Genomic DNA, 27,402 nt, shown 5'->3' on the forward strand with positions numbered 1-27,402 from the left:
TAAGATACAATAATGCTAAAGGAAAACAGAGATTGTTTATTACAGAGATTGTGTATGTGCATGTGTCCAGATGTGGAAAGTTAGAGATTTGTAGATCCATTTTAAATAAAGCAGAAAGAGTTTGTGCTATGTGTATAAAATTACCAGGCAGTTTTTAAAATCTGGATTAAAGATTATGGAATCTCCATTATCTGGAATGCTTTTGAAAGAAAGGTTAAGTCATATCTCGTTTGTGATTAAGTCAACCTCACTCAAAAGTTGAGATAATTACAGTTTCTTCTTTTAATTATCCAGTTAGAATACAATGTTGATAGTGCCCCTCTGAGACACACTGACTATAAGTAGATAATCATTGTTCCGATATTTGAAAAGTAAATATAAGATAGCGTTAAATGTTTGTCATATTAAATCTTATAGTATTATAACCTGCTGACATGAGATACAATCAGAAAAAAAAATAAATAAGAGGGGCTTGAGTTGGGGGAGAAAATTATATATTCTGTGCTAAATTATGTGACATAAATTAAGATGAAGTTCTTCTATAGCAAATGGACAAAGGGTCTTTTGAATCTTTTTAAAAAAGGACCTTAAACGCTAATTTTAAAATAATATAAAAGTTCTGATAAATGATGTCTATAGCAAAATAGTTGAAGGTTAATTTTTTCGCCATAGTTGGGAGAGCTATGTTCTCTAATTACCAAATATATTTCAACTGAAGCTCTGAATCTCAACTGGCTTCAGCATGAACACTTGTGGTTTGCCTTACTGAGCAACAATTTGTGTAAAAGTCGAGTCATCCTTCTATCAGAATATGGCACCTGAGAATATAAACTTCTCAGCTCATATATTCTGACAGGTTTAGGACGCTTTTTTTGCTTTCTTTTGGGGCGTTTTTTATTAGCCTTCTTCTTAGTTTCTGCAGTGCCGGGAGAATCCTGCACACGTTGCTTGGGAGAAGAGCTCTTGACAGCACTGAACTGCTCTTCGGCATCAGCTGATGGAACTGAGTTTGAAAGCATTTTGGCAGGTCTCTTCGCCTTCTTTAACCTTCTGAGAACAGATTTTGTCTTCTTAAGATGCATTCCAATAAAAGCCCTTCTGGACTGATATTTGCGACGCAGAAAAACAGAGTATTTTGAAATATACTTTTTAATGATATCATTTAGTTTGGAAGGAATCCAAGTTGACTGTTTTTCTGATGTGATTCTGGTTATTTCCTGAAGAATAACTGGTCTGTACACCTTTTTGAGTAAACCTGGCTTATTATTAGTTGTCACCTTCCTTCTCTGAACTTTCTTTTTACTTTTTAAGTACTTCTTCCTCACTGATTTTCGTGAGATTTTGGCAGCATCACTGTTTAAGAGAGTTAACTGGAAATTCTTCTCTTTCAGAAATTCACTAGAGTTCAAGATCTCCGATTTTGCCAGAAACACGGAAGACCCATTGGCCCCCTCGTCGGATGTTACTTCATGTCTTACTGACACTGTAATAAAAGGTGATGAAGTAGAGCTTTGTACATGAGCATCGTCATCTCCTGCACTGGAGGTTAAGTCACTAAAGTGAATCTGAATCCAGTCATCATTCTTGTCAGACTCTGGTATTTCCATGTTCAGAGGATCATCAATTACAGTTTGTTTATTCAATGGGTCATAAGAATCAAGTTTACATTTGTACTGGATGTTAATGTCCTGTTTGTTTTTATCACTCTGCTGGCTAATTTCAGAGACGTTGAAGGATTCACCTTCATTCAGCTTAAGATTTGAAGAAACAACATAGACTAAGGCATTGGGGTGCAAAGGCTTCAAAATGTTAGTACATGATTCAAGAAATTCAAGTCTTCCAATTTGGATTCTCTTTTTTGGTCTCCTGTTGTTGTTTACAAGTAAACGTTTCAGTGATGGCGAGTATGTCTCATGTTCACTTACTCTTTTTGTCACTATGTAACTCATGAGACTGGTTTGACCTCCACTGCTGACTTTTACAGTCTGGCATCTAGAAGTCACTCGCCAGGTTTGTTCATAAGGCATCTTTTCTATAGGGTCATGGCTAGGTTTATCTAAGGCTACTGAAAAGTCATCAACATTATAATCACACTCTAAGAGAACTTCAATGAATGCAGTGTCATTTAGGTCCGATGAGACAATCTTCGGTTCTTCATTGGAATATGTTTTTTTCACTTTCCTAGGCTCAGAGTCATCATCAAAGTAACAGTGGAAACGGCCTTCCTTAAATTCCCTCACAAGAGTGTTAATTTTTATGTCATCTTCTATCATTATTTGAGACCATGTTTTCCCTACAAATGAAGGAGGGACATGAGGCAAGGCTTCAAGAACTGGTTCATCAGACTTATCTTCCAAAACCAACTTTGCTTTTTTTGATTTCCTTCCAGAATCACCCCTAGAACCAGAGCTTGAAGGGGAATCACGCTTCATTTCTTTCAGGCTAAAAGACATCTTTTTCACACCTTTTTGAGTCCGGTCATTGTCAGACTGAGAAGGGTGATCACACTGAAGATTCACCGCAGAAACGCAAGTTTTAGAGTTCTTATTTTTTGGATCTGTACGTTTTAACTTTAACTTCAACTTCAAACGGTTATCTCCATTAGCCATTTGAAGGTCTGCTGACTCAGGAGAGGTATTACTATCCTTTGCAGAAGAACCACGCCGACCGCGCTTACCTCTTGGGCCTTTCTGATCTTTGCGAGTGTTGTCTTCTTTGTCAGCTTTATGCTGTTGACGAGTCTTCGGCGGAGAAGTTTCTTCCCAATTACATCTTCTTTTAGGACTAGTAGATTTACCTCTCTTGCCTCTTGGGTTATTTTTTTTTGCTCTTTTTTTGTCAGGCCCTGGTGATTGGTGAGTCTTGGACTGGTGGGAGGCATCTTTTTGAACATTTATTTCAGAACCATAAGACTCACAGGCTGACTCTTCCAGAATAATATAGTCTTTCTTCTGGTTTACTACTTTGAAAGTCTTTCTGGATTGGTTTGACTCTGATTGAGGAGAGGCTTCACAAACATAGCCTAGTTCTGAATCACAACAGTCACAGCATGCACCTTCTAGATCAAAACTTTTTGCATTTATACCGGCAATTCCTTCCACAGTCACTTGAGGTGAGTCAATCACTGGCTGACATGAAGTATCAGAATCAGCAATCACTTCACAGTCACTATCACCGGTCACCAGGTTCACTAACAGCATCTTTTGAGGATCTGCTTCTTTGACTGACACCTGAAATTCGTCAACTATTATTTGAAGAGGGACATCAGAATCAGACATTATTTCAGAATCACTAGTCTTTTCTTCCATGCCAAGATGCGCTGTCTTCTGAAGGTTCATTTCTTTGCAAACCATTTGAGGTTGGTCAACTTCTAACTGCAGATGAATACCAGAATCACATTTTATTCCAGAAACACTCGGTTCACAGTGCTGATTTTCTAAGTCATTATGATCCTTCTTTTCCAAGTTTATTTCTTTGACAGCCACTGGACACTGACCAACAACTAATTGAACAGGAGCATCAGAATCACAACTGATTTGAAAACCATCTACTTTATAGTTATCTCCCAGGTAAATATGGCCTTCCTTCCAAAGACTGACTTTACCAGCTTTTTCAAGCTGGTCAGACTGAAGAGGATCGTCACAAGTAAAACTTATTTCAGGACCACAAGGATCATTGCTCTTATCTACCAAATTAGCATGTTCCTCTTCCAAAATGTGTGGTTGCTCAACTGCTGGTTGAAGATGGACATTTGAAACATAAATCATTGCAGAATCCTTGGGTTCATAGCCCTTATCATGCAGATAAACATGTCCCTCCCTCAGATTTATTTCTGTAGTAGCCTCTTGAATTTCATTAGCCACAGAATGAACATGTTGATTAGAGTCAAAATTTATTTTAGAATCACTGCGTTTGACAATCTTACCTTCCACATCTACAGGCTTCTTCCAACGGTTAATCTCCTTAATAATTTCCTCAGTTTGGCCAGCCACTGACTGAAAACGGACATTAGAATCATACATAATTGCAAAACCATCCGGTTTATCCGTTGTCTCTTCCACATCTTCATCCTTCCAAAGGCTTATTTCTTTAACAGTTTCTCTAACCTGCTCAGCCACTGACTGAAGAGGGTCATCAGAGTCAAAACTTATTTCAGAACCACAGGATTTACGGTGTTTATCTTCTAGCTCAATATGCTCCTTCTCCAAAATAGTTATTTGAGATTGATCAACTGTTGACTGAGCCAAGTAATCAGAATCCAAGCTCATGTCAGAACCACTATATTGGCTGTTATTATCATCCAAGTATGCATGACTTTCATTCTCAAGGTTTATTTGTTTAACAGCTGCTTCAGGTTGGTCAGGCACAGACTGAGGAGAAACATCAGAATCCTGTATTAATTTAGACTCATTAGGCTTATCGACTTTATTTGCTGGGTCAATATCCTTTACCTCCGACAGGTTTGTTTTTTTAATCACGTCCTGATAGTGTGCAGTTAATGGCTGAAGAGGGTCATTAGACTCAAAATTTACTTTACAATAGCTAGATTCGCTGCTTGTGTTCTCTGGATCAACATGTTTCTTCTTCAAAAGGGCTAGCTGAGATTTCTCAATGACTGATGGACGAGGGGGACCAATATCCAAATTTATATCAAAACCTCTAGATTTAGTACTTTCAGCTTCTGGGTCAACATGGTCCTCCCTCAAAACAGCCAGCTGAGGTTTTTCAGTCATCAAATGGGGAATGACATTTATTTCAGAGCCACTATATTTATCACTCTTGTTTTCTAAAACATATTCATCTTTCTGGACATTTCTTTCTTTAACAGCTATTTGAGATTCAGTCACTGAATAACGAGAGACATCAGGATCTAAATTTATTTTAGAACCGCTAAATTCAGCATGCTTTTCTTTTTGAAGCCACATTTCTTTAAGAACTACATCAGTTCTTTGAATAACTGACTGAAGGGGGATACTGAAATCCGATCTTGTTTCAGAAACACTTAATTCCTTTCCCTTATCTTTTAAGTTTTTTTGTTCTTCTTTCTGATGGTTTATTTCTTTCACAGCTCTGTCAGGATGATTGGTCACTGAACGAGAAATGTAAGATTTCAAACTGTTTTCAGGAACATCAGGTCCATTACCCTTATTTTCTAGCTGTACATGCTCTTCATTCTGGAGGTTTACGTCTTCAATGGGATTTTCAGAATGTCCAATTGCTGAATGAGAATTCAAACTTAATTCAAAAACACCAGGTTGAATGTGCATCTGTTCTTCTTCTTGAAGCTTCCGTCTTTTAACAAGAACTCCAGGAGAATTTGTCACTGAAAGAGAAGGGACATAAAAATCCAAATTTATTTTAGAACCACTGGGTTCATCATTCTTCCTTCGTAAGTGTGCATGCTTTTCTTTCTGAACAATTACTTCTTTAACACCTACTTCAGGTTGATCAGTCTCTGAAGGAAGAGGTATATTGGAATCAAAAGCCATTTCAGAACCACAAAATTCATTATTCTTGTTTTCCTGATCAACAGGTTCCTCCTCAGCTACTTGAGATTGGTCAACTACTGGGCAAAGAGGAATATCAGAATTAAAAGTTATTTCAGAACTATTTGAGCCACAGCTCTCATCTTCCATGTTAATGTCCTTTTTCCTTATCTCTTCAGCATTCAGCTCAGAATGCTCAGTAACTGACAGGAGAGGAGGATCAGAATCAAAGGTCATCTCAGAGCTGGAGCACCCATAGCTCTTAACTTCCATATCAACATTTAACTCTTTCATATTTATGTCGCCCAGAGCTCCGGGAGGTTGTTCATTAGCTGACTGTTGAGGAGAAGCATGAGAATTAACCCTTACTTCAGAAACATTAGAGTTAGCACTCTTATTCTGCGGGTCAATAGCTGCTTCTTGAGGGTTTACTTCCTGAACTGCTACTTGAGGTTGGGCAGCCACCAACTGAGCATCAGTGTGGAAATTCATTTCAGGACGATAGTCTTCACAGTTCATCTCCATAACGTCATTGTTCTCTTTCGGATTTATTTCTTCAGCAACCCTCTGAGGTTCATCAGTCACTGCCTCAAGAGAGACGCCACAGTCAAGATGTGCTTGAGCGCTACTGGATTTGTTGTTATCTTTCAGGTTGACAGGGCTCTCCTTTAGATTGCTTTCTTTGACAGTCAGTTGGGGATGGACAATTACTGACGGAAGAGAAACTTCACAACCAAAACTTGTTTCAGAACTGCTCGATCCATAGTTCATGTCAACCAAGCCAGTGTAAACCTTCTCCTGAGGTTCTGTGTCAGTGACAGCCACTGGGAGTTGCTCAATCACTGGCTGAAGTGGTAAAACAGAACCAGCGCTTATTTCAGAGCTACCAGACCCACAGTTCTTATCCAAGTCCATGTGTGCCTCCTGAGGAAGGTCTACTTCTTTTGCAGGCTGTTGTGCGTCATCATCAGTTGGCTGAAGTGAGGTATCACCATCAAAATTCATCTCAGAATCACTAGAATCATAGCTTTCATCAACCAGGCGAACAGGCACTGCCTTCTGAACACTAATGCCTTTAACAATTACTTGAATTCGGTTGGTAGCCAACTGAAGAGGGGCATCGTGAACAGAACTTATTTCAGAAACACAAGATTCATTACTGTTATGCTGCAAATCATCACGTACTTCCTCTGCAAGGTTTGTTTCTTTGGCAGTCACTTTCGGTTGGTCAGCCAGTGAATAAAAAGAGGAACTGCAATCAAAACTCATTTCAGAACCTCTTGATTCATAGGTCTTATCTTCTTGGTCAATTTGCTCCTCGCAGCAAAGATCTTGTATGGCCACTTCAGGTTGATCAGACACTGACTGAGAGCCACATGCAAACTCCATTTTAGTGATCACTGAGCATTTCTGTTCCAAAGGGGCTGGCTTGTTAAAAACCAAATGCTTTTTTTCTTGAGTACGATCCATATTAGGAACAGATTTCTCATGGTGCTTTGGAATGGTACCTTCAGCGATTCTTTTATTAGAAGGCGTATCATTTTTATTCTGATTGATTGTGGGGTTAACTGCTAATTTGGAAACAGATTCAACATTTAAGGAACCATCAGTTCCCATAGATGCATGAGATTGAAAGCCAGTTGACAAAGTTTTACCCCGAGATTTTACATCTTCCTGTATAACCGATTTATCTGGATTTATACACACAGATTTTCTGTTTGACTCTTTAGGTTTCGGATTTAAAACTGAAGCATTTTCTAGACTGGATGAGGGCATAGGATTTCTAGAGCCCCCGTCTCCCTGTTCAAGGTATCTGTCAACTTTGTTTGGGTCACGTTTGTTAACCGAATCTGAATTGGCTGCTACTGGTAACCTAGCAGTACTAGTTATAACTGGTCGAGCATTAGAACTTTCGGGCAAAGGACGAGCAGGAGCAGTAGAAATCACTGAGGGACCTACTGGTTTTTTTCCAGTATTTGTAGCTTGACCAACACCTACTGGATTAAATTCTTTCAGGCCACTCCCAATTTTATAAACAAATTCCAAGGGCTGCTGCCGCCCCTTCTCCAATTTTTGAATAACTGATGGCCGAATTGGTACACCCTGTCTACATTCCTGTGACACACTAGGTCTAGAATGCAACTCTTCAGTAGGCTCAGGATTTTGGGTGGGTATCTCTCCTCTGTCTCCAGGAGCCTCGTCAGCCATTTCTTCAGAAGCAGAATCATCCATGAGAATCACTTCGGCAGGTGCTTCATCATCTCCAGCTGGTGCTGCATCATCCCCAGCAGGTACTGCATTATTTCCAGAAGGTCCGGCATTATTCTCATTTGGTCCTGATCTAAAAGGAAAGGGGGGCAATCGTAAAAAAATTTTAATATCTGTTTTAAAATGTTTCAATAAGTACACAATGTTATTTTCTTTTTATCCTGGGCCAGATTCTCAGAGGACAAAGAATTGAGCCCATCACACCAGGCTTTATAATGCATTTCAGTAAGGTCATCAGTGCAGCTGGAAGTCACTCCACCAATTGCTACTTAATAAACACAAATGGCTCCTAAGCATACAAAAAATGTAAAGGCATACCTCACTTTTCAGTTATCAGAGCAGCAAAGAGCATAAAGTTTAACACAAGTTACTTAACCTTTAGGCTTTAGTCGCCCCGCCCCCCGCCCTCCCCTCCAAAAACGGAAATAATACTATTTCCCTTGTTAGATTGTTTTGAAAAGTAAACTAGTTGTTACATGTAAAGAGCATTTTTTTTTAATTCTGGAAAATAGTCATCATTCACAGGTATTAACTATTATTATTTTAACACATTGTTTGGGCAAAGGTGCAATGTCAGGCACTTTAACATATTATTGGTAGAAATATAGATGAGTTTATATGAAGAAAACTTTGTAATGCTTATTAAAATTAAAAAATGCCAAGAAGAGTCTAAGGAGATATGACAAGTTAATGTAATCTGATTATCCTGGATGGGATCCTGAACCCCCCCCCCCCAAAAAAAAAAGACATTAGGTGAAAACTAAGGAAACCTGAATAACCTATAGAATTCAGTTAATGTATTACATTGGTTCATTAACTGTAACAAATGTACCACACTAATATAAGATGTTATTAATAGGGAAACTGGATAAGGGGGTATATAAAAACTCTCTGCACTATCTTAATTTTTCTATAAATCTAAAACTACCTAAAGATATAGTCTATTGAAAATTATCAGAATTTTAAATATATTAACACCTAAAAAAATTCCTTTATTACATATTTTTAAATTTGAGAGATGCCACAATTGCCTAAGATAACATGCATACAAGCATTGGCCACATGTAACTTTTTTAATGTCATAGATATTACTACTGATTTTCTTTCCCATAAAAATATCACAATTAATACCAAGATAGTGTTTTGGTATTGTAAAATAAAAATGTTAACCCTGGCATCAAAAATATTATCATGATGAGCCAAAAACTGCCATAAGTTTTCATACTTCTGAACTCTAATCAATAAAATTGCAGTACAATAACCACTTTACCCTAGTTTTTCAGAACCCTAGTGGAGTATCTCCATTTGTCTTAAACACTATCACAACATTCTCAATATAAAATCAATTTTGTATCATTTGGCTAAGAAAAGAAAGGAAGAAAAAGACAAGCAGAATCATAAAATCCAACAAGATGGCAAATTCCCAAAAAGGTTAGGAATCATCATTTACATGTTTTGATTTGTGTCAACATTTGTGTGTGTGTTTCAAGTTAATAACTAAATCACCATCTGTATTTATACTCATTTAAAACTAATTTTGCAACAAAAAAGCACTCCAAAAATCTAATGACTAAAGGTTAAAAACCAGTCTTTTCTATAACTCTTTTGCTTAAAAGCAAAAATTTTTAAACTATCTATAAATACAATAAAACATGTCAAAATCTATGAGATGTCAAAATGGAAATTTCACACTTTAAACCTTCTATTTAAAAAAAGAATTAGTAAACACAAATTAACTAAATGAATACCTAATTCAAGAAGATAGGAAAATAACTAAATTCCTCCCCCAAGAGAGTTGAAGAATTAAGGAAAAAAAAAAAAACAGGAAGGAAGGAAGGAAGGAAGGAAGGAAGGAAGGAAGGAAGGAAGGAAGGAAGGAAGGAAGGAAGCTGATTTTTAAGAAGGCTAAACTAATCCAGACAAGAAGGCAAGAAAGAAATTTTTTTTAAAGTATAACTTAGAAAACTTATATATATAATTAAATAATGTGGTGTTGGCATCTGATTAAAAAACATATGTATATGTATATTGGTATTCAAAATCAAATATAGGCTCCATCAGCAGATGGAATGGAAGACCCCTCCCACCCCGACACCTTGGGCAGCCAAAGGCATTGTACTCCTTCACTGCCTGTTCTGTCTGGAGGACCCACACATCAATGCCTTGTTTCTTGAGGTACTCCAGGGTTGATGGGGGCATCTTCAAAGCCCCACTCATCCCTCAGCCAATCACAAGGGTTTGCACACCCTTCTTGACTATGCCCTCCTCGTCTGCAGGCTGCACACCAGGAGAATGCTCAGTTCCTGTGTCTCTCCAACCCCAATCCCAACATCCCCCTGGCCAAACTTGTGGTCCTTATAGATTTTAGTAGATCTTTGGCCTTCCATTTGACCCATGAAAAAAGAAGCGATTTCAGGGGAAGACATAGGGAACTTCATTGAAATCCAAAGCCCTCTCTCCAGGGAGTTGCAATCCTAAATGGCTCCATGCTATTTCTCCTCTGTTACTAATCTTTTTTTTATTGATTGATTAAGGTATTACATATGTGTCCTTATCCCCCCATTAACCCCCTAATCCCCCCCCACTCATGCCCTCACCCCCTTGTTGTCTATGTCCATTGGTTAGGCTTATATGAATGCATACACGTCCTTTGATTGATCTCTCCCCCTTACCCCCACCCTCCCTCTGAGGTTTGATGGTCTGATCGATGCTTCTCTGTCTCTGGAAGCTATTTTTGCTGCCGCCTTTTTCCCCGTGCCTAATCATGGCATAATTATAAAATATCTTAATGATATATAATTATTTACTGGCCTCAAACTTTTATTTGGGGGGAAAAAAAGTTATATAATCCATATCTTCCCTGGTGAAATGTGCAAAGGGGAGTTACTAGATACCATTTCACATTCTATTCCCTGATTCAAAGATGCACTTTAAGAAGGACTGAAATGTTAACGCAAATATCTACTGTAACATATAATAACAACTATGTACTAATATTATTCCACTCAGTTACTTTACCTGCTTTCTTGATAATGATAGGGGTGGTGCAGCAGGACATCCTGCAAGAATCGTTCCATCAAACTACTGCTGGGAACTTCGGTTTCTCGTTCTGCTCCTGCTCCTCCGGATGCTCCTGGTCCTCCTGGTGGTCCTCCTGGTGGTCCTCCTGGTGGTCCTCCTGCTGGTCCTCCTGCTGGTCCTCCTTGTCCTCCTGGTCCTCCTTGTCCTCCTGCTCCTCCCTGCCCTCCTGCTCCTCCTGCTCCTCCTGCACCACCACCACCACCACCACCCATCCGTTCTCTATTCTGTGCAGTCATGAATCTGTGTTCGGGACTGTTCACATGCTGTAAAGAAGAAAGAAACTGAGTGTTTTTAAATGGGCATATTCAGCAGTGAGAGTTTCACAACATGGATTCACTTACAATACACTGAAATACCTTCAATAAAGCAATTCTAAAATATGCATCTAAGATCCGTAAGATTACCTTTCTCTTAGCTATAATAATTACATCTTTCTAAATCTCTCCTAAGAGAATCATCTTAAATGGGGGCGATTTGTGCAAAAAAAAAAAAAAAAAAATGATGCTTAATCACAGCATAACAAAAAACTGAAAATCTCCTAAAAGCCTTAAATTATAATACAGCTATCTGTAATAATACAAAGATTTTAGTAACATAGCAAACTGTTACATGTTAAGGAAAAATTTAAGGGGATGCAAAAATCCCATGTATGCTTTTATCTGGGTTTGCGTATGGTCAGTACTCATTGACGGCTAGTCTTCCAAAGGGGCTGTTCCAATGTAGACCCTCACCAGCAGTGTATCATAGTCTCTATTACTCTGCTTCCTCGCCAACATTTGATACTGTCCGTCTCTTTAATTGTAACTATTGTAGAGGGGGTTTCATGTTATCTCATTGTGATTTCAATTTGCAATTTTTGTGACACCTTTTCCTATTTACTGGTCACCTGAATAATCCTCTTTTATGATGTTTCAAGGCTCTTCCTGTTTTTTCAAATAGATGTTTTTTATTTTAAATAAATCATAGAAAATCTTTATTCTGAACATGAGCTCTTTTGTTCAATTATATGTTTCAAGTATCATCTCCCTCTCTGTGGCTTGCCTTTTCACTGTGTGTGTGTTCATAAATAAAGGTTTATTAGTGTGCACCTACATACAAAGTACATCCAATATCTTTCCCAAGAGTACTTACAGGGTACCTTTTTGCTTTCCTAATCATCTTCCATTGTTTCTAAACTTAATTGAGTCCAGTTTACCAATTTTTGCCCTTGTCAGGGCTTCTTGTGACCAGTTGAAGAAACCTTCACCTTTCTCAAAGACACGAGGGCGTTCTCCTGTCTGCCTCCAACAGCTTTATTGTTTTTACCTACCATATTGACATCTACAGTGTCCTTGGAATTGATTTTTGTATCCAGGATGATGTCAGCAATAACGCTTCATGTTCCCCCATATGGATATCCAATTGACCCAGTCTCATTTATTGGAGAAAATGTCGTCATCACTGCTCTTTAGTGCCACCTCTGTCACAAATCAAATAGCCACAGGTGTCTTTCTGGAGTTTCTGGTGTCTGCCCCTGGTCTTTCTATCATGGCCCATTGTCTTAATGACAATTGCTTAGTACGTTTTGATATCTGCCACGGTAAGTCCTCTGACTTTGTTCGTCTTTAAAATTAGCATTCTGGAGCTGCTTAGCCTTTTACATGTCCATACATAGTCTTAGAATTTTCATTTCAAAATTTTGCTGGAAGTTTTATTGGAACGTCACTGAATCAATATATCAGTTTGATAGAACTGACATGCTTACAGTATTTATTTTTCCAACCCATGATCCTGGTATAATACACCAATTATGTACGTTTTCTTAAATTTCTCTCAATGTTTATCATTTGCTTTATAAAGGTCCTATACATATTTTGTTATATTCCCTGAGAATTGTGTTCTTTGAGGCTATTGTAAGCATCTTTTCTTTAAGGTTTTGTTTTTTGTTTTTGTTTTTTTTGGTATTGATTTTCAGAGAGGAAAAAAGAGGGGGAAAGACGGAGAGAAAGACATCTATGTGAGAGTGAAACATCAATCGGCTGCCTCCTGCATGCCCTGTACCAGGAATCAAACCCACAACTTTTTTGTGCTCGGGATGATGCCCAACCAATTGAGCCACCCGAGCCAGGGTATAAATATCTTTATTAAATCTCATTTTCTGTGTGGTGCTTGTATATAAAAGTAAAATATATTTTTATGTCAGCCCAGCAAGCTTTTTTAACTCACTTATCAATACTAATAGTTTATCTAGATAACTTTTGGATTTTCTATTCCACAATCACATTGTGTACAAATAAGTATAGTTTTATTTATTCTTATCTACTCTTTATCATTGTAATTCTTTTTCTCTTCTTATTTATCTCACTAGGACCTCTGGTAAAATATTGCATATAGTTTAACTCAAGCACCAAATCTATTTTTTCTCAATATATTTGAATCTAATTTTTGCTTTAATTTTTAAATCTATTTTTGTTATTCCTGCTAATACAATGTCCCTATTTCTCTTCTTTCTTGCCATCTTGTGAACTATTTTTATTATTCCAATTTGTTCCCATTAACTTAGTTACAGATTTCTTTTTCTAGTCCATTAGTGGTAACAGTATATAACAAGCAACCTGACTTATCAAAGTCTAAAATTATTTGTTACTTTTACTCTCTTCTTGAGCAATGCAAGGTCCAATTAACTCAATTTACTTTCCTTCCAATTTATATGCCATTTCTGTTAATCCCATGTGACATTAATTATTTAAATTGCCTACATATTTACACTTCCACTGCTCTTTATTCCTTCCCATATCTCTGAGCTTCCAACTGGAATTCTTTTCCTTACACCTGAAGAAATTACTTTTGCTATTTCCTTTAGTAAGGGTCTGCTAGACATAGTTCCTTAATTTTTGTCTTTGTAAAATAAAATGTTCCTATTGCACCTCCTTTTAAATGATATACTTATTAAATAGAATTCTAAGGTAGTGTTATTTTCTTTCTTTTGGCTTCCACTGTTTTTGTTTAATATTCAGCCACATCTGCCTTATTTCTTATTTCTTCACTGCCTTATAAGTTCTCCAAAGCCTTGAAATTTTCGCTTTTTTAGTTAGGACAAATTATTTTTGCTGTCATTAACACAGTCTTTTTAAATGTCAGTTTAGTGCAAGAATATCTAAATGTCTAAAAATTATTTTAAACTTTAAGCAAAAAAAATTATACAAAAGCTTATTGCATAAAACGTGTTGTTAAAAGTTTAGTATATTTTATCATTATCAAAGGTTCAACAGATAATCTCCCAGTCAAGTGATGATATAATTTATGAAATAAATTTATGAAATAAATTTATGAAGTAAATTTATGAAATATTAAAAAGAGCTTTGAGATTTATTATCTGCCTCTTCATGTTTATAACCAGCATTAAAAAGTATTTCTTTTTTAAAAGGTGGAGGTGTGGAAATCACAATAATAAAAACTTTTCCTTAATATAAGTTTAAGTGATTACTATTAGATAATTAAACAAAGCAAATGCCAGGAAACAGATTTTTTCACACATTATAAAACTGTGTTTGATATACAAGATGGAAGTTTAGCACTAGCAGAATCAGAACTTGATTATACTACAACTTCACCGATGACACGATTCCCTTATGAACATAAATGCAAAAATCCTCAACAGAATACTAGCAAACCTAACCCGGCAACACATAAAAAGAATTATACACCATGATCAAGTGTAATTTTTTCCCAGGAAATCTGAAACTCAATCAATTGTAATTGCTGTAATAGACTGAATTCTGTTCCCGCCAAATTTGTAAGTTAAAATTCTAACTGCCAAAATGACTCTATTTGGAGACAGGGCTTTTAGGAGCTAATTAAAATCACATCATCTAGAAACATTAACTCAAAGTGAATCAAAGACCTAGATGTAAAAGCTAAAACTTTAACACTCTTAAAGGAATACACAGGCATAAATCTTCATAACCTTGGATTAGGCAATCCTTATGAGACCCGTAACACAAGCAACAAAAGGGGAAAAAAGTTCAATTCAACTATTGTAAAATTTAAAATTTTTGTGCATCAAAGCATAAAACTAAAAGTCCTTACCTTATTTTACTATGTCTTACAGAATCTAATTCTCTGAATTCTTCGCCTATCACTCAACCCACCTCACGCTCTCCCTCTACTGCAGCCACAGTGACCACTTGGCTTTTGGTTAGCACGCCAGCCACCCATCTGTCTCAGGGTCTCTGTCCTTGCTCTCCGTTCTCTCTACCTAGAAATTCTTCCCCCAGAGATAAGCAAGCCTGGCTCCTACACCTCATTCAAATCCCAGCTAACGTTACTTCCTTAACCTTACCTAGCCACCCCACCTAATATTATACTCCCTCCTCCCTTATTTTATTTCCCTCGTAACATTTATCACAATCTGACATATGTATTAAATTTATATAACTATTTTCTGTTTGATTGTACCATAGTATAAGTTTCATAAATAAAGGGACCTGGTTTTGTGCGTGGTCATATCCCTAGAACCTTAAACGGTGTCTGTCCACTAGTCGGTTGTTATTATGATCTGTTTAATGAATGAGTTTTAAAAAATGACTAGAATGTGAAAGAAGAGGTAGTCACTGCTAAGTCCTCTGAGGTGTAATAACCATATTAACAGGGTCCTCTCACCTCATCCAGATCGGTATAGCGCACGAGGCAATAGCTGCAATATCCGTATCTGTTCGGCATGTTGAATAACCAAAGTCAAAAGGTATTGTCGTTGAATATTCAAGGACTGGGGGAAAATGGCAAAAATCACAATTCCTTACTATCACAAGGATAATAGCCATGATTAATATCAGAGAACAGAGTTTCATTCTTGAGTCCTAACCACTCTTATTTCTCATAATTATGAAAATAGATAAGGCTTCAACCCATGAGCTACGGTATCAATCAGTGAACCTACAGTGAAGATGATAGCATTATTAGGACTGATACAGTATTGAAGAACATTGTATTCAATTTTAAAGACAAATTACTATTTCTAAGTTGCGACTATCGTATATTTTCTATACACTAATGAGGCTCATGAGTGTTCCCGTTATGTTTCTATACAAAGTCCCAGGTTACTTATATTGCCAGTGTTATATGTAACATCTAATTCTCTGTCATGAGAGGAAAGATCACACTTGGATTTTCTGCATAGTCCAGAAAGAGGCAGATTTTGAAATAATTTACCCAACAAAGTTGCTGAAAATAAAAATAACAACAAATGTAACCTCTAAATGCAAGACATTTCTCTCTGACAATTACATAAACCAAATAAATGAGGAATATTTTTCCAATTGGTGTAATGAGATTTCTCTACAAATAGTTTCCAAGTTTCTACCCCTTAAAACTATTATCCTTTAACATTACATACTGCAGTGATTTCTAAATGAGAATGAAGAAATTCATATCAAAATCATCCCCCAAAATTCTGATTTAGCAGAGTTGAGACAGTCTAGAATTTAAAATTTTTTAAATTCCCAGGTAATTTTTATACACAGCCAATTCATTCACTGACACAAAGTGTATATAGCTTATGATTATTTGAGTAACAAATTCAATACAGTTTTTGCTGTTTTCTTAAAGTTAAAATAGAACTGTAAGAAATTATTTTACCACATTTTAAATTCTAATTACTTTAAACATTGTAGGTTGGGAAATATATAACAGAATGATCCTATAGCATTATGAATAGTTCTGATAAGAAGGATGGCTCTGCAACAGAAAAAGTTGACTCATTAAAATAAGTGTTTAAAAATTATTTCAGAGCCTTAAAACAAGTAAAATGAGAACAGAAAATAGCTTCATTAAAATGCTATAACATTCACTTACCTATTACTCTTTATTATGAGAAACTGACTTTTCTACTTCCCACACTTATGTGGAAAGTGAATCAATTAAACCAGCCTCTGAAATGAAGAATATGTAAGAAATGACTTACTTGTAATTTAGTCTTACTTCCATTAATTTACTTCATTTGTAATCTGAAGCAACAAAGTGAATCAAGCTTTAAGTTGTATTTATAGATATGAAAATTTTCAGGTTGAGAGAACCCTAGAGCTTAAACCTAAACTTTGAAAATCATTATATAAAAAACTTTTTAGTGCTTTCTTTAAAATACAATGAAAACATTCATTGAATGAAAGGCAAACACACACACACACACACACACACACACACACACAATCGAAATACTTCAAATATTTTTTAAATGTTTAACCTTTATGTCCTTCAACTCCCGTTGCATTATTACCTGCCATTTCCATCATCTCCTGTGTCATATACAGTACGTGCTACAATGACAATGAGCTACAATGAATCAGAAGAACCTGTCGGCATTTTTTTAAAACTCACATGCTAAGACTCACCTGAAAAACTTACTGAATCAAAATCTGCCGAAGAGACAAGCCCATGCATATTCCACATACTTTTTAAAACGTATGTTTATTGATTTCAGAGAGGAAGGGAGGAGGAGAGATAGAAACATTAATGATGAGAGAGAATCACGGATGGGCTGCCTCCTGCACTCCCCACAGGGGGGATTGTGTCGGCAACCCGGGCAAGTGCCCTGACAGGGGAATTGAACCGTTAAGTCCTGGTTCATAGGTCGACGCTCAGACACATTGGCACAGGCAATTCCACATATTAAAAATGCTCCCGGGTGACTCTGATATAGGTTGAACCAACAATATGTCATTCCTTTATGTACTAATAAAATTCTTACTTAAAAAGATCATTTCTTTGGGGTCTGGGGATTATATTACATTGCACGACTAACTAGGTTTTTTAATACAATCTCTGAATTCTACTGGTACCTGGTATTTTTTAAGAAGTAGCAAGTCATTTACCTTCAGCAGAAAAGGGCAGGTATTTCATCAGCTGTATTAGTTCCAGCAAACATCTGTAAATTAAAACAATTTTTTTGAAAAAGATAAGCTCCACAAGTGTCTAACATTTGCCAAATGAACACCTCCAAGTCATATTTGTTTGAAAAGGGACACAATTAAGTTTCCAAAAATAAGAAGAGAAAAAATATTAACTCTTAAACACAAAGCACCCTACACGACCGCCTAAGAGGCGCTGGAACAGAGTACCTGGGATGGACCGTATAATCCCCATCAAATACATCAAATCTCTGCGACTTGAGAATAGCAGCAGTAAAAGAATATAAGGCAAAACTGTGCCTCTAAGGTTAAGAACAAAGATACCATCAAACTCAAAACAAGCTCCGTCAGAAACTTTTGAAAGAAATATTTATGTGAAATTAAGTTTAGGTTCTGAACTCACCACCCCACTCTTAGTTCCTGGGCTAGTTTTAATGAAAGATACTGTCAATTCTTCACCATCTATCTATATCTATTGACAACTCAGCCAAATTATCATTTTTTCCCCCACACTTTTGTAGGCAAAGTGTTTATTCCAGGATTACTGGTGAACACAAAATGCCCATGCTTTAACTCAAAGGAGCCGGTGACAGCGCTGTATATTCCAGGAATATATATTCAGCACCTATCCTGTATAAGGCTCCATGGTGCAAACTTTAAGGGACAGAGAGAAATATAAGACAAAGCTTTCTTGCCCTTAAGAAGTTTAAAATGGAATTGGGAAATTAGCGCAAAAATACCAGGCGGTATCTGAGAAATGCGTTCAGCACAAATAATAACTGCTAATTGGTTTTAACAGGAGGGGCCAGGATGCATAGTAGATATGAGTTTTTTTGTTGTTTTTTTAAACTGGAAATTGGAAAATGGGTAGAATTTGCTTACACAAAGGTCAGAAAAAGATATTCCAAGTAACAAAAAAGCAAAAGTACAAAAGCAAGAAAGCACAAGGTATATTTGGAGATAATGAGCTGACAAGTTCAGATAGAGCTAAGGTTTCATTTAAGGGGCAATAAAGCAAGAAAAGTAGATTGAGTTTTGACATGATAAGGTTTCAAAGCGGACTAAAAAATCTAGACCATATCTTTAGGCAGTATGGAAATATTTTGGAAAGCAGTATATATATATATATATATATATATATATATATATACTCAACGAGTGCTTTAAGAAAATTCTGGAACAATGGTTCTTTCCTACTCAAAGGAGCTTTTCCAGGGTAAGGAATATAACTGTTAAACTATTCAGCACCATTTCCTAGAATACTGGATAAATTAATTTATACCCAAAATATTCAAGTTCAAAGAAACAGTATCCCTTAGAGCAAAAATTTAGTCTCATTATGCTTGCAAATTAAGAAAACACTCACAAATTTTTTCTTTAAAAATGACTTTTGTTCATTTTTATTATGAAAGTAAAACGTACTTATTATAGTACAATTATATAGCTAAAGAAATGAGCATAAAAATCAACCATTAATTAACATTTATCATATATTCTTCTTTGATCTAAACATGTTTTTATAAAAATTGAATGATACTATTTGGTCTATTCTATAGCCTCCTCTATCACTTAACCATATGTGCTAAGCACCACTATATGTTCCATAATTCCAAAATAGAATATTTAATGATTGCATAGTATTTCTTTCATCTTATTAGTGTAAGAATAAAGCCCTCTTAACTGCTAGAACCCAGTAATTGGTGAACTTTTAAAAAAATCAGTCAATAAGATGATTTTTAAAACACATATACATACATAATCTTACTATTTTATCTAACTTAAAATACAGAAATGTACTTATGTTTTATTTAAGGTCAATTAGGCTTTTCTGTTTCACTGAGGGCTTTTTGTGCATAGGAGAGCGAGAGTTCAAAATCTTTTTTTTTTTCATTCTTTCAAAAACCTCATCATAATTTACACTCAACAAGTTTCCGTTTTGCTCCTCTAAAGCAGAACAAAAACTTAAAGCCATATTCAAAACTGAGAGCACCATTATGATTGTTTGGGAATTTGTGCAACCTTTTACAGTTGTCATGCCCAATTAAGAATTTTTGCAAAAGCGTTTTCTTATAGTCCAAAGCATTTAACTTATTTTTCATAAATATAACAATGCTTACACTCTTATTTCACTGGTTTATGTCATATTTAAAACTGCATCGAGCAGCATGGGGCGATGAACAGAGACTCTGGACTGTCTGAAAGGACTTCAGCACAACTGTCTCAAAATCAAAATAAAATTGCATTTTTTTTTTTTTTAGATTATTTCTTGCACACCTGTTTTGTTGAAATGAGTTCAGAGCTATAGTATGTGTGTTTCTTGCGCTGGCTTCGGTGTTGAAATATAAGCTAACAAAATTCAGAATCCCTATGGAAAATATTTGTCAACAGTCTGACAAGAGAGACACCAATTTACTAGAAAAGACAATAGAACAGCAATTGGTCTGTTGAATAAAATAATTTAAATTACCTGTCAGGGAAAAGCGATGCGATTGGGAAGCAATGGCCAAATACTATTTTTTTTTTTATCGTAATTCACTGTCTCTTTTCTTTACAACGTTAAACTGATTCGACTTCCCTTTTTTTTTTTTAATTATCTATTTTATGTTGGTTTACCTCTGGTGACAAGCATTATCCTGGACACCTCAATTCAGTCTTATTAAAATAATAATAGCTTTTAGTGAGTACTTAAGTCTGACCCAGCGACTATGTCAACAGTTTCACAGGCATTATTTCATCTGAGTATCAAATAGACTTGCAAAATCTAGAAACTGAGGTTTGGAGAGAAGCGGTATTTTGTTCCAGGTAACACACCAATACCCAGTGCAGCAGGGATGTGACCCTAGGTCAATCGGAGCAGTCCCGCTCCTAACCTCTTCGCTACTATAAAATGCTCCCTCTCTGGATTTTCGGGGAATGCTAATTGCTTGTTTTAATATTAGGCGAAAACAAGTAATTAGGAATCTAATTTGCCTCAATAAACACTGTCACATATTCCAAAGAAAAGAGTAAAACTAATATTTAGCTTAATTGCATCATTGCTCCCATTCTGAGATGAGTGCTGACAGTACCTTGGATTAGTGACTTTCAAAATTAAATATCGTGGCACAGGGAAGCAATACACTGTATATCACCGCCCAGCAGGCACACATGCACCGAGGCGCGAGCGCACACGCGCACACGCGCACACACACAGTTTTGCGAAAACAATACCTTCATGATGCGTAATGTAATGCATTCTGGTCTTTTCTATGCTATTTTGTTTCCCTTTTTTTTTTTTAAGTGCTAGTTATGACTCACCAAATTAATTTCACAATTTACCAATGAATGGACTGAAACCTACAATTTGTAAAAAAAAAAAAAAAAAAAAAGCACTGCCTCACATTATCAAGCAGAACAAACAGTATTTTATAAAAGGTGGTTGTTACCCTTAATTCATTTTATTGCCATCCAATATCTTGGCCATTATAGCGATGCTTTATCAAATCTTTAACGAGCGTCTTTACTAAGACTGACCCTTGATGGCCAAGGTGCAGGGGGAAAAAAACCACTGCCTTCCACGGCTTGGGTCCAAATCCGTGCACGCTGATAAGGCAGTGGAGGGCTGTTTATGCATCTCTATAGAGAAAGTCATCAATGTATTGAGTAGAGAAAGCAGATCACATTAGTTACAAATATGTAACAAATGAATATCATTAACGAAACCCTAATTAACAGTGACTCTCTTAAAGATGAGATTGCTATGGGTGTTTTCAGTGGTTTTTTTTCCCCCCCCTGATAATACCTATTTGCCGTAAATATATATATATACCTCTATTCTGGGGGTAAAAAAACGTTTTTGTTCCTTGAAAGCCAGTATCTCGTTACGCATTTCTTCCACGCGCTACCAGAATCATCGCGTCGGATAATGCTAGGAGCTGGAAAGGGGCCTTTAGCTGCGCGTAATGACGACGGCGTAATTTGACCAGATTTACACAACTGTTGCGCGGCGATAGTAAAATGATCGTTAACAAAAAAAAAACAAAAAAATCTAACGTTTCCAAAATAAATTCTAATCGCGGGAAGCTGGAAAAGACCTAAGTCTGGGGGCAACTGGACACGGCGCAGGGCACAAGGGGAAGGGGACTCGGAGACAGGTGGCTCCGGACCGCGGTCCCACAGGTGCCCGCGCGAGTTCCCGCGGCTACAAAGCCCTCACTCCGACCTCCGCGGCCGCCCCGCTCCCGGCCCCCGCGCAAGGCTCGTCCGCGGACCCCTCCGACCACGGAACCCGACGGAGACACCAGGCAGCCCCGCGCCCCACCTCCACCCCGCGCCCCAGCCACCGCGATCCCCGCCCGGAGACGCCGGCCCGGCTCGCGCCCGCGGGGCAGAAAGGGACTGGGGAGAAGGGAAGCCGAGGACCTGCGAGGCGGGTGCGGGAGCCGGGCGAGCGGTCCGTGGGTCCCCCCGCGGGAAGGAAGAAGGCGCCCGGGGCGCGAGGCAAGCAGGCCCCACCCCCGGCCGCGCGCACCGAGCCCGCGGGCGTCGCCCGGGCTGCGCGCCGAGTCGGCCAGCCCGCCCGCGCCCGCCCCTCCGTCCCCGCCGCGGTTCTCACCTCCGTGGAAGCCGCGCGGATTCCTTCCGGGCCCCGGAGGAGACCGAGGACCGGTGGGTGCGCTGCCTTCCTATTCCGGATCCATGGCGAGTGCCCGGACCCGGAGCCGTCCAGAGCGCCGCGGCCGCCGAGCCTGCAGCCCGCAGCCCGCGGAGCCAGATACAGGAGCCGCCCGCCGCTCCCGCCGCTCCCGCCGCTGCGAGAGGAGAAGCGGAATGAGAGCGTCACTGGCAGGACCTGAGCCCCCAGTCACGACTCAGCCCACGTCGTCCTCCAGGGGCAACGCTGCGTTGCAGCCCCGAATGAGGTTTGACGTCAAGGAAGGTGCGAAAACAAGGCCCCTTCTGACGCAGGCTCAGCGGACCGCCTCCAGCCCACCCCCACTCCGGGCGCCTGAGCCCCCTTCCTCCCGCCCCCAGCACTCCCCTCCCTGCCTCTTTTAAAGCGAACACTTCCTCCAGGGTCAGGGCCCCTCTCCGAGCTTGTGAAATCAAACCTGTTCCAAACAAAATGACCAGGCTGAGAGCGCAGCGAAGGCGCGAGATAGACACCAAGGTTGTAACTGTCTGAGGGGCCAACTGGAAAATGCTTGCCAATTCAAAGCAACACACAGGAGCTGCGGAAAAAGAAAATGGGGCTCAGAGGGGCTGCTGATTTGCGCTGTTCCGGTGTGTTTACCGCAGTGAGCTGCATCTAACAAAAGCTGCTGTTCAATGGGCGCTTGATTGGTGCTAGACACTGTGTTTAAGGTTTATAGGGGATTCTTGCATTTCATCCTCAGGGCGAGCCTCTATAGGATCGGAGGATGAATCCTACTATACCTTTTGACAAATGAAAAAAAAAAACAACCTAGGCATGGGAAGGTTAGGTATTCAAAGACCTGTACTGCACACGAAAGGGTTACGAATATTAACCAAAACCCACTCAGTTATTCAGTGAGATTCTGTACTACCCACTGCGAATGCAGTTTTGTGCAAAAACAGCTTAGTGTAATGAGGGACACAAACCTGAATTCATCATGCCACTGAATGTATTATAACCTGTGACAAGGAAAATAATCATACCTAAAATGGAGAAAGACTCTGTTTGGAGAGCTTGTGTCTTAGGTAAAAAAAAAAAAAAAATCATAGAATGCGCTATTCTGCTCTCTGGTTATTGCAATAATTATCATTACATGTTTTTTGATAAGCATATGGATTTGTTCCCCCTCCTCCTTTTTTTTTAACTTGCCCATTGCTTTTGCATTCCTAGTTTACATTCTTTGTGTATTTTTCAGCTCCCGCCTCTCCTATATCTTTCTCCCATTTTAAATCGGCTATCGCAACTGTTTGGTTTATCACCCCCTTCAGATTTCTTTAAGACACAAACAAAAGCACTGATTTATTTTTTTGAGGCAAGGTCTTTGCACATTTCAACCTTGGAATTGGTGAAAGAAAACTCATTATACATTAACCCAGCCACCATGACATAATGTATTTCACAGATGCTAAGACACAGATTTTTCACCCTGAAAACAGGATGCGTTTTACAAACTGGACTCTCAACATTGGCCAGGGGGCTGTATGAACGCGGTTGCCGTCGCCTCCACATATAGACACTTAGATATAGCTAGCTGTTCACATTGCCCTTATTTCAACTGAATTAAGTGCATTGTTTAATAAAACTCCACAACCCTAGAAGGAGTGAATTAACAGGTATCGGAGTCTCTCAGACTTGAAGAGGATTTTTCCTAGGAAAAGGGGGAAGATTTTCCTAGGACCAAAAAGATTCCTCCAGCAATGAGCAAAGAGAGATATGGGACCGGCTAAAAGCTATTAGACCCCTGAGTTACACACTAAGTACATGAGTTCTTAATGCATTTTGGAAACCTATATCCGAACATTGAAATCATAAGCCTAACACACACACACACACACACACACACACACACACACACTCCCAAAAAGTGAAATATCTGAGTTATTTTTCCTAATGGTATGGTTAGTCAATTGCAATCCCTCTACGTTTTAGTCAAAGAAAAAAAAATCATTAAAGAAGGAAAATGAATCCTGAATGTAACCTGAAAAGAATCCATTAACCTCTTCTGGTTAGATCAAGCAAGTGCCAGCAAGAAAACTTTCTGAATAGGATGAGCGGCTTGGGGAGAATCTCGGGTTCAATAGCGGAGCACTGTTAAGTCTTGATGCATCGCCACCAGGTTTGGTGGCACGGGAGACAATACAGCATGGAAAACCACAGCCGTTCAATAACGGAACCCAAGAGTGACTTAGAACAATGTAAAGTTCTTGGAACATCGCAGCCCTTACGTTTCCCTTTTTATACGTGCACCAGATTGATACATAATAATCTATTTCTAAGGATGAAAGAGTTTTTCACTAAGGTTGAAATACAAATACTAAATGACAAGAAATCATTACATTTTTAGTTTACTTGGCAGCAATTTTTTTCATTGTCGTTAACCCTCGCTCAAGGATATTTTTCCATTTATTTTAGAGAGAGTGGAAGGGAGAGGGTGAGACAGAAATGAGACAGAGAGAAACTTCCAAGTATGTGCCGGACCAGGGCTGGGGATCCTGCAACCAAGGTGCATGCCCTTGACCAGGATTGAAACCCTGACCCTTCAATCCGAAGGCCAACGCTCTATCCACTGAGTGAAACCGGCTGGGGCTGGTTGGCAGCATTTTTTTTTATCCCAACATGATATTATCATAAAGGTGGAGGAAGTGCTATCGTGCGTCAGATGCGCAATCTTTCCAGGCCAGATTTCTGTCCAGTGGCCGTGGGGACTTTTTAGCAGAGCTTAATTATCTATAAAGTTGAGCTCTGAAAGTTAATATTTCCCCTCAATCCTTTGTTATCCCATTATAGATCAAAACCCATTCATTCAGCAAATATTTATTTAAAGGATCCTAGGTTGATTTTATATGGATTTCAGTCCCTCCCCCATAGAGAGAAAAAAAATTATCCTACGTATGTGTTATTTCACATTCTTCTTTCTTCATCAGAATGAAAACTGCTTTTTTTTATGTCCAGAAGTCATAAAAATTCCAGTAATTCCTATGTTTTGTAAACTGTTGAAGCTAACATTAGGCTAATGTCTTAAAGGAAAGGCTATAGGGAAAACCTAGGTCCCATTTCTTTCTCTCTTTTTTAGTTTAGTTTTTTAATTTTATTTATTTATTTGAGAGAGAGAGAGAGAGAGAGAGAGAGAGAGAGAGAGAGAGATCAATCTGTTGTATCACTCATTTGTGCATTCATTCGCTGATTCTTGTATATGCCCTGACTGGGGGCAACCGTGGTGTATCCAGAGGACGCTCTAACTAACTGAGCTATCTGGCCAGGGCTAGGTCCTAATCCTGAATCGTAAAAAAATTTAGATTCCATCCATTAAGAGATTGGATTATTTTCCTCAAAAATCATATTCCTGTACACATCTACCTATTCATAGTCAGGTGAGGGCACTATAAAGCTTTTACCCACTAGCGTGACATTTCAGCTCTTTAAAGAGTATAATGTCCTCTTTAAAGGAAAAGGATTCACTCATATTCCCCATCCAAATCATAACTTTAAAATGAATTAGGAAGGTCACAAAATATCTCCATCCATTATGTCTTGTTCTTGATTCCTCCCTGTAAGATTACCTCCATCCCTGACAAAAAAAAAAAATTTATCTGAAAGGAGAGGGAAGGATGATAATGTAACGTCTTCATCTTACTGATCATTGGAACAAGAAGAAAACCATAGCTTAAGGCTACAGACTTATATGGTGGACAAATGGAGGATGGCAGTATAAATGTGGGGACAGGCTGGAGTGCAGGAGGAGATTGTGTGAATGGGTTACAGCCTCATCCATCATATAAGAATTTAATGTATAATGTGTGAAGTCGGAGAATCACTAACTAGCAACATAAGCCTATTTTGTAACTAAATCTATAGATGACCCACTAGAGCTAAAGACAATGTGTTTAACGGTTGCTTCTATTTGTCGGGAGTAAATGTGGGCAAAGGCATGGCAATGGAGCAGGCGACTACACTTCTAACAGTATTTCCCACACATCAACTTTAAATTATGCACAATGAGCCCTGGCCTGGTGGCTCTGTTGGTTGGAGTATCATCCCATGCACCAGGTGGTTGCAGGTTTGATTCCTGGTCAGGGCATGTGCCTGGGTTGCAGGAGGCAGCCCTTCGATGTTTCTCTCCCATATACATGTCTCTCTCTCTCTCTCTCTCTCTCTCTCTCTCTCTCTCTCTCTTTCTCTCTCTCTCTCTCTCTTTCTCTCTCTCTCTCTCTCTCTCTCTCTCTCTCTCTCTCTCTCTCTCTCTCTGACTTCCTTTCCCTCCCTCCCTCCTTTCCTCCCCTCTCTAAAAATCAATAGAAGGAGCATATTTTTGGGTGAGGATTAAATAAATAAATATAAATAAATAAAATTATGCACATGAATGAGATTTAGCTTCTCTGTTATAGTTTTCCCATCCTATTCTTCCTTCCATGTAGTCAGAACCAATTCCTTTCCACTTTTACATTCTGTTGATAAAACTGTAATCCAACTCCATACAATGACATAGCTGGGACATGGTTTGACATAGTTGGTTTCCAATACACAATTCTTTACCAACTCTTACCATATCCTACTCCTTTCTCTTTTTCCTTTCTCTCCTTCCCCTCTTGTTTCTACTCACCCATTTTTAATTTTTTTTCCTTTCTTTTTTTCTTGCTAGCAAAACCACAATTTGTAGCCCCTAAAGATAGTGCTTTTAACTTCTGATAATTAGGACTGACAATGTTACTTACCTCACCCTTGTTCCTTCCTTTAATTCAAAGGTCATTTCAAAGCTTATGTCCTCTGGAGTTTTAACTTTTTTTAAAAAAAAAAAAGTATTATTATTGCCTTTCCATACAGTGAAGTCATTAACATGAGAATTATATGTATACTTGAGCTTTGCCCCCTATTTAAACTTCCAAATGCCTTCACTGGTTGACTTGCAACAATGTAGAATCATTTCATGGCTGAAGTATCTCCCACACTTACCACCAAAGCCTCTACAAGCTGCCTAAGTATCACAAGCTCAATTGTGTCACCTATATTT

General features: G+C 38.3%; 1 protein-coding gene and 1 pseudogene across 1 annotated transcript; both read right to left on the reverse strand.

Moving 5' to 3' along the window:
* Positions 1–737: 737 nt before the first annotated feature.
* ZDBF2 (zinc finger DBF-type containing 2) lies at positions 738–15,536 on the reverse strand. The gene is given in 5 exon segments (XM_054722853.1): positions 738–7,753; positions 10,398–10,415; positions 10,768–10,848; positions 11,041–11,098; positions 15,477–15,536. Coding segments are annotated over 5 exon segments (7,233 nt in total).
* On the reverse strand, positions 9,812–10,180 carry LOC114232849 (mth938 domain-containing protein-like; annotated as a pseudogene).
* Positions 15,537–27,402: the final 11,866 nt, after the last annotated feature.

This window comes from Eptesicus fuscus, chromosome 11 (assembly GCF_027574615.1).
Source record: "Eptesicus fuscus isolate TK198812 chromosome 11, DD_ASM_mEF_20220401, whole genome shotgun sequence".
Lineage (NCBI taxonomy): Eukaryota > Metazoa > Chordata > Mammalia > Chiroptera > Vespertilionidae > Eptesicus > Eptesicus fuscus.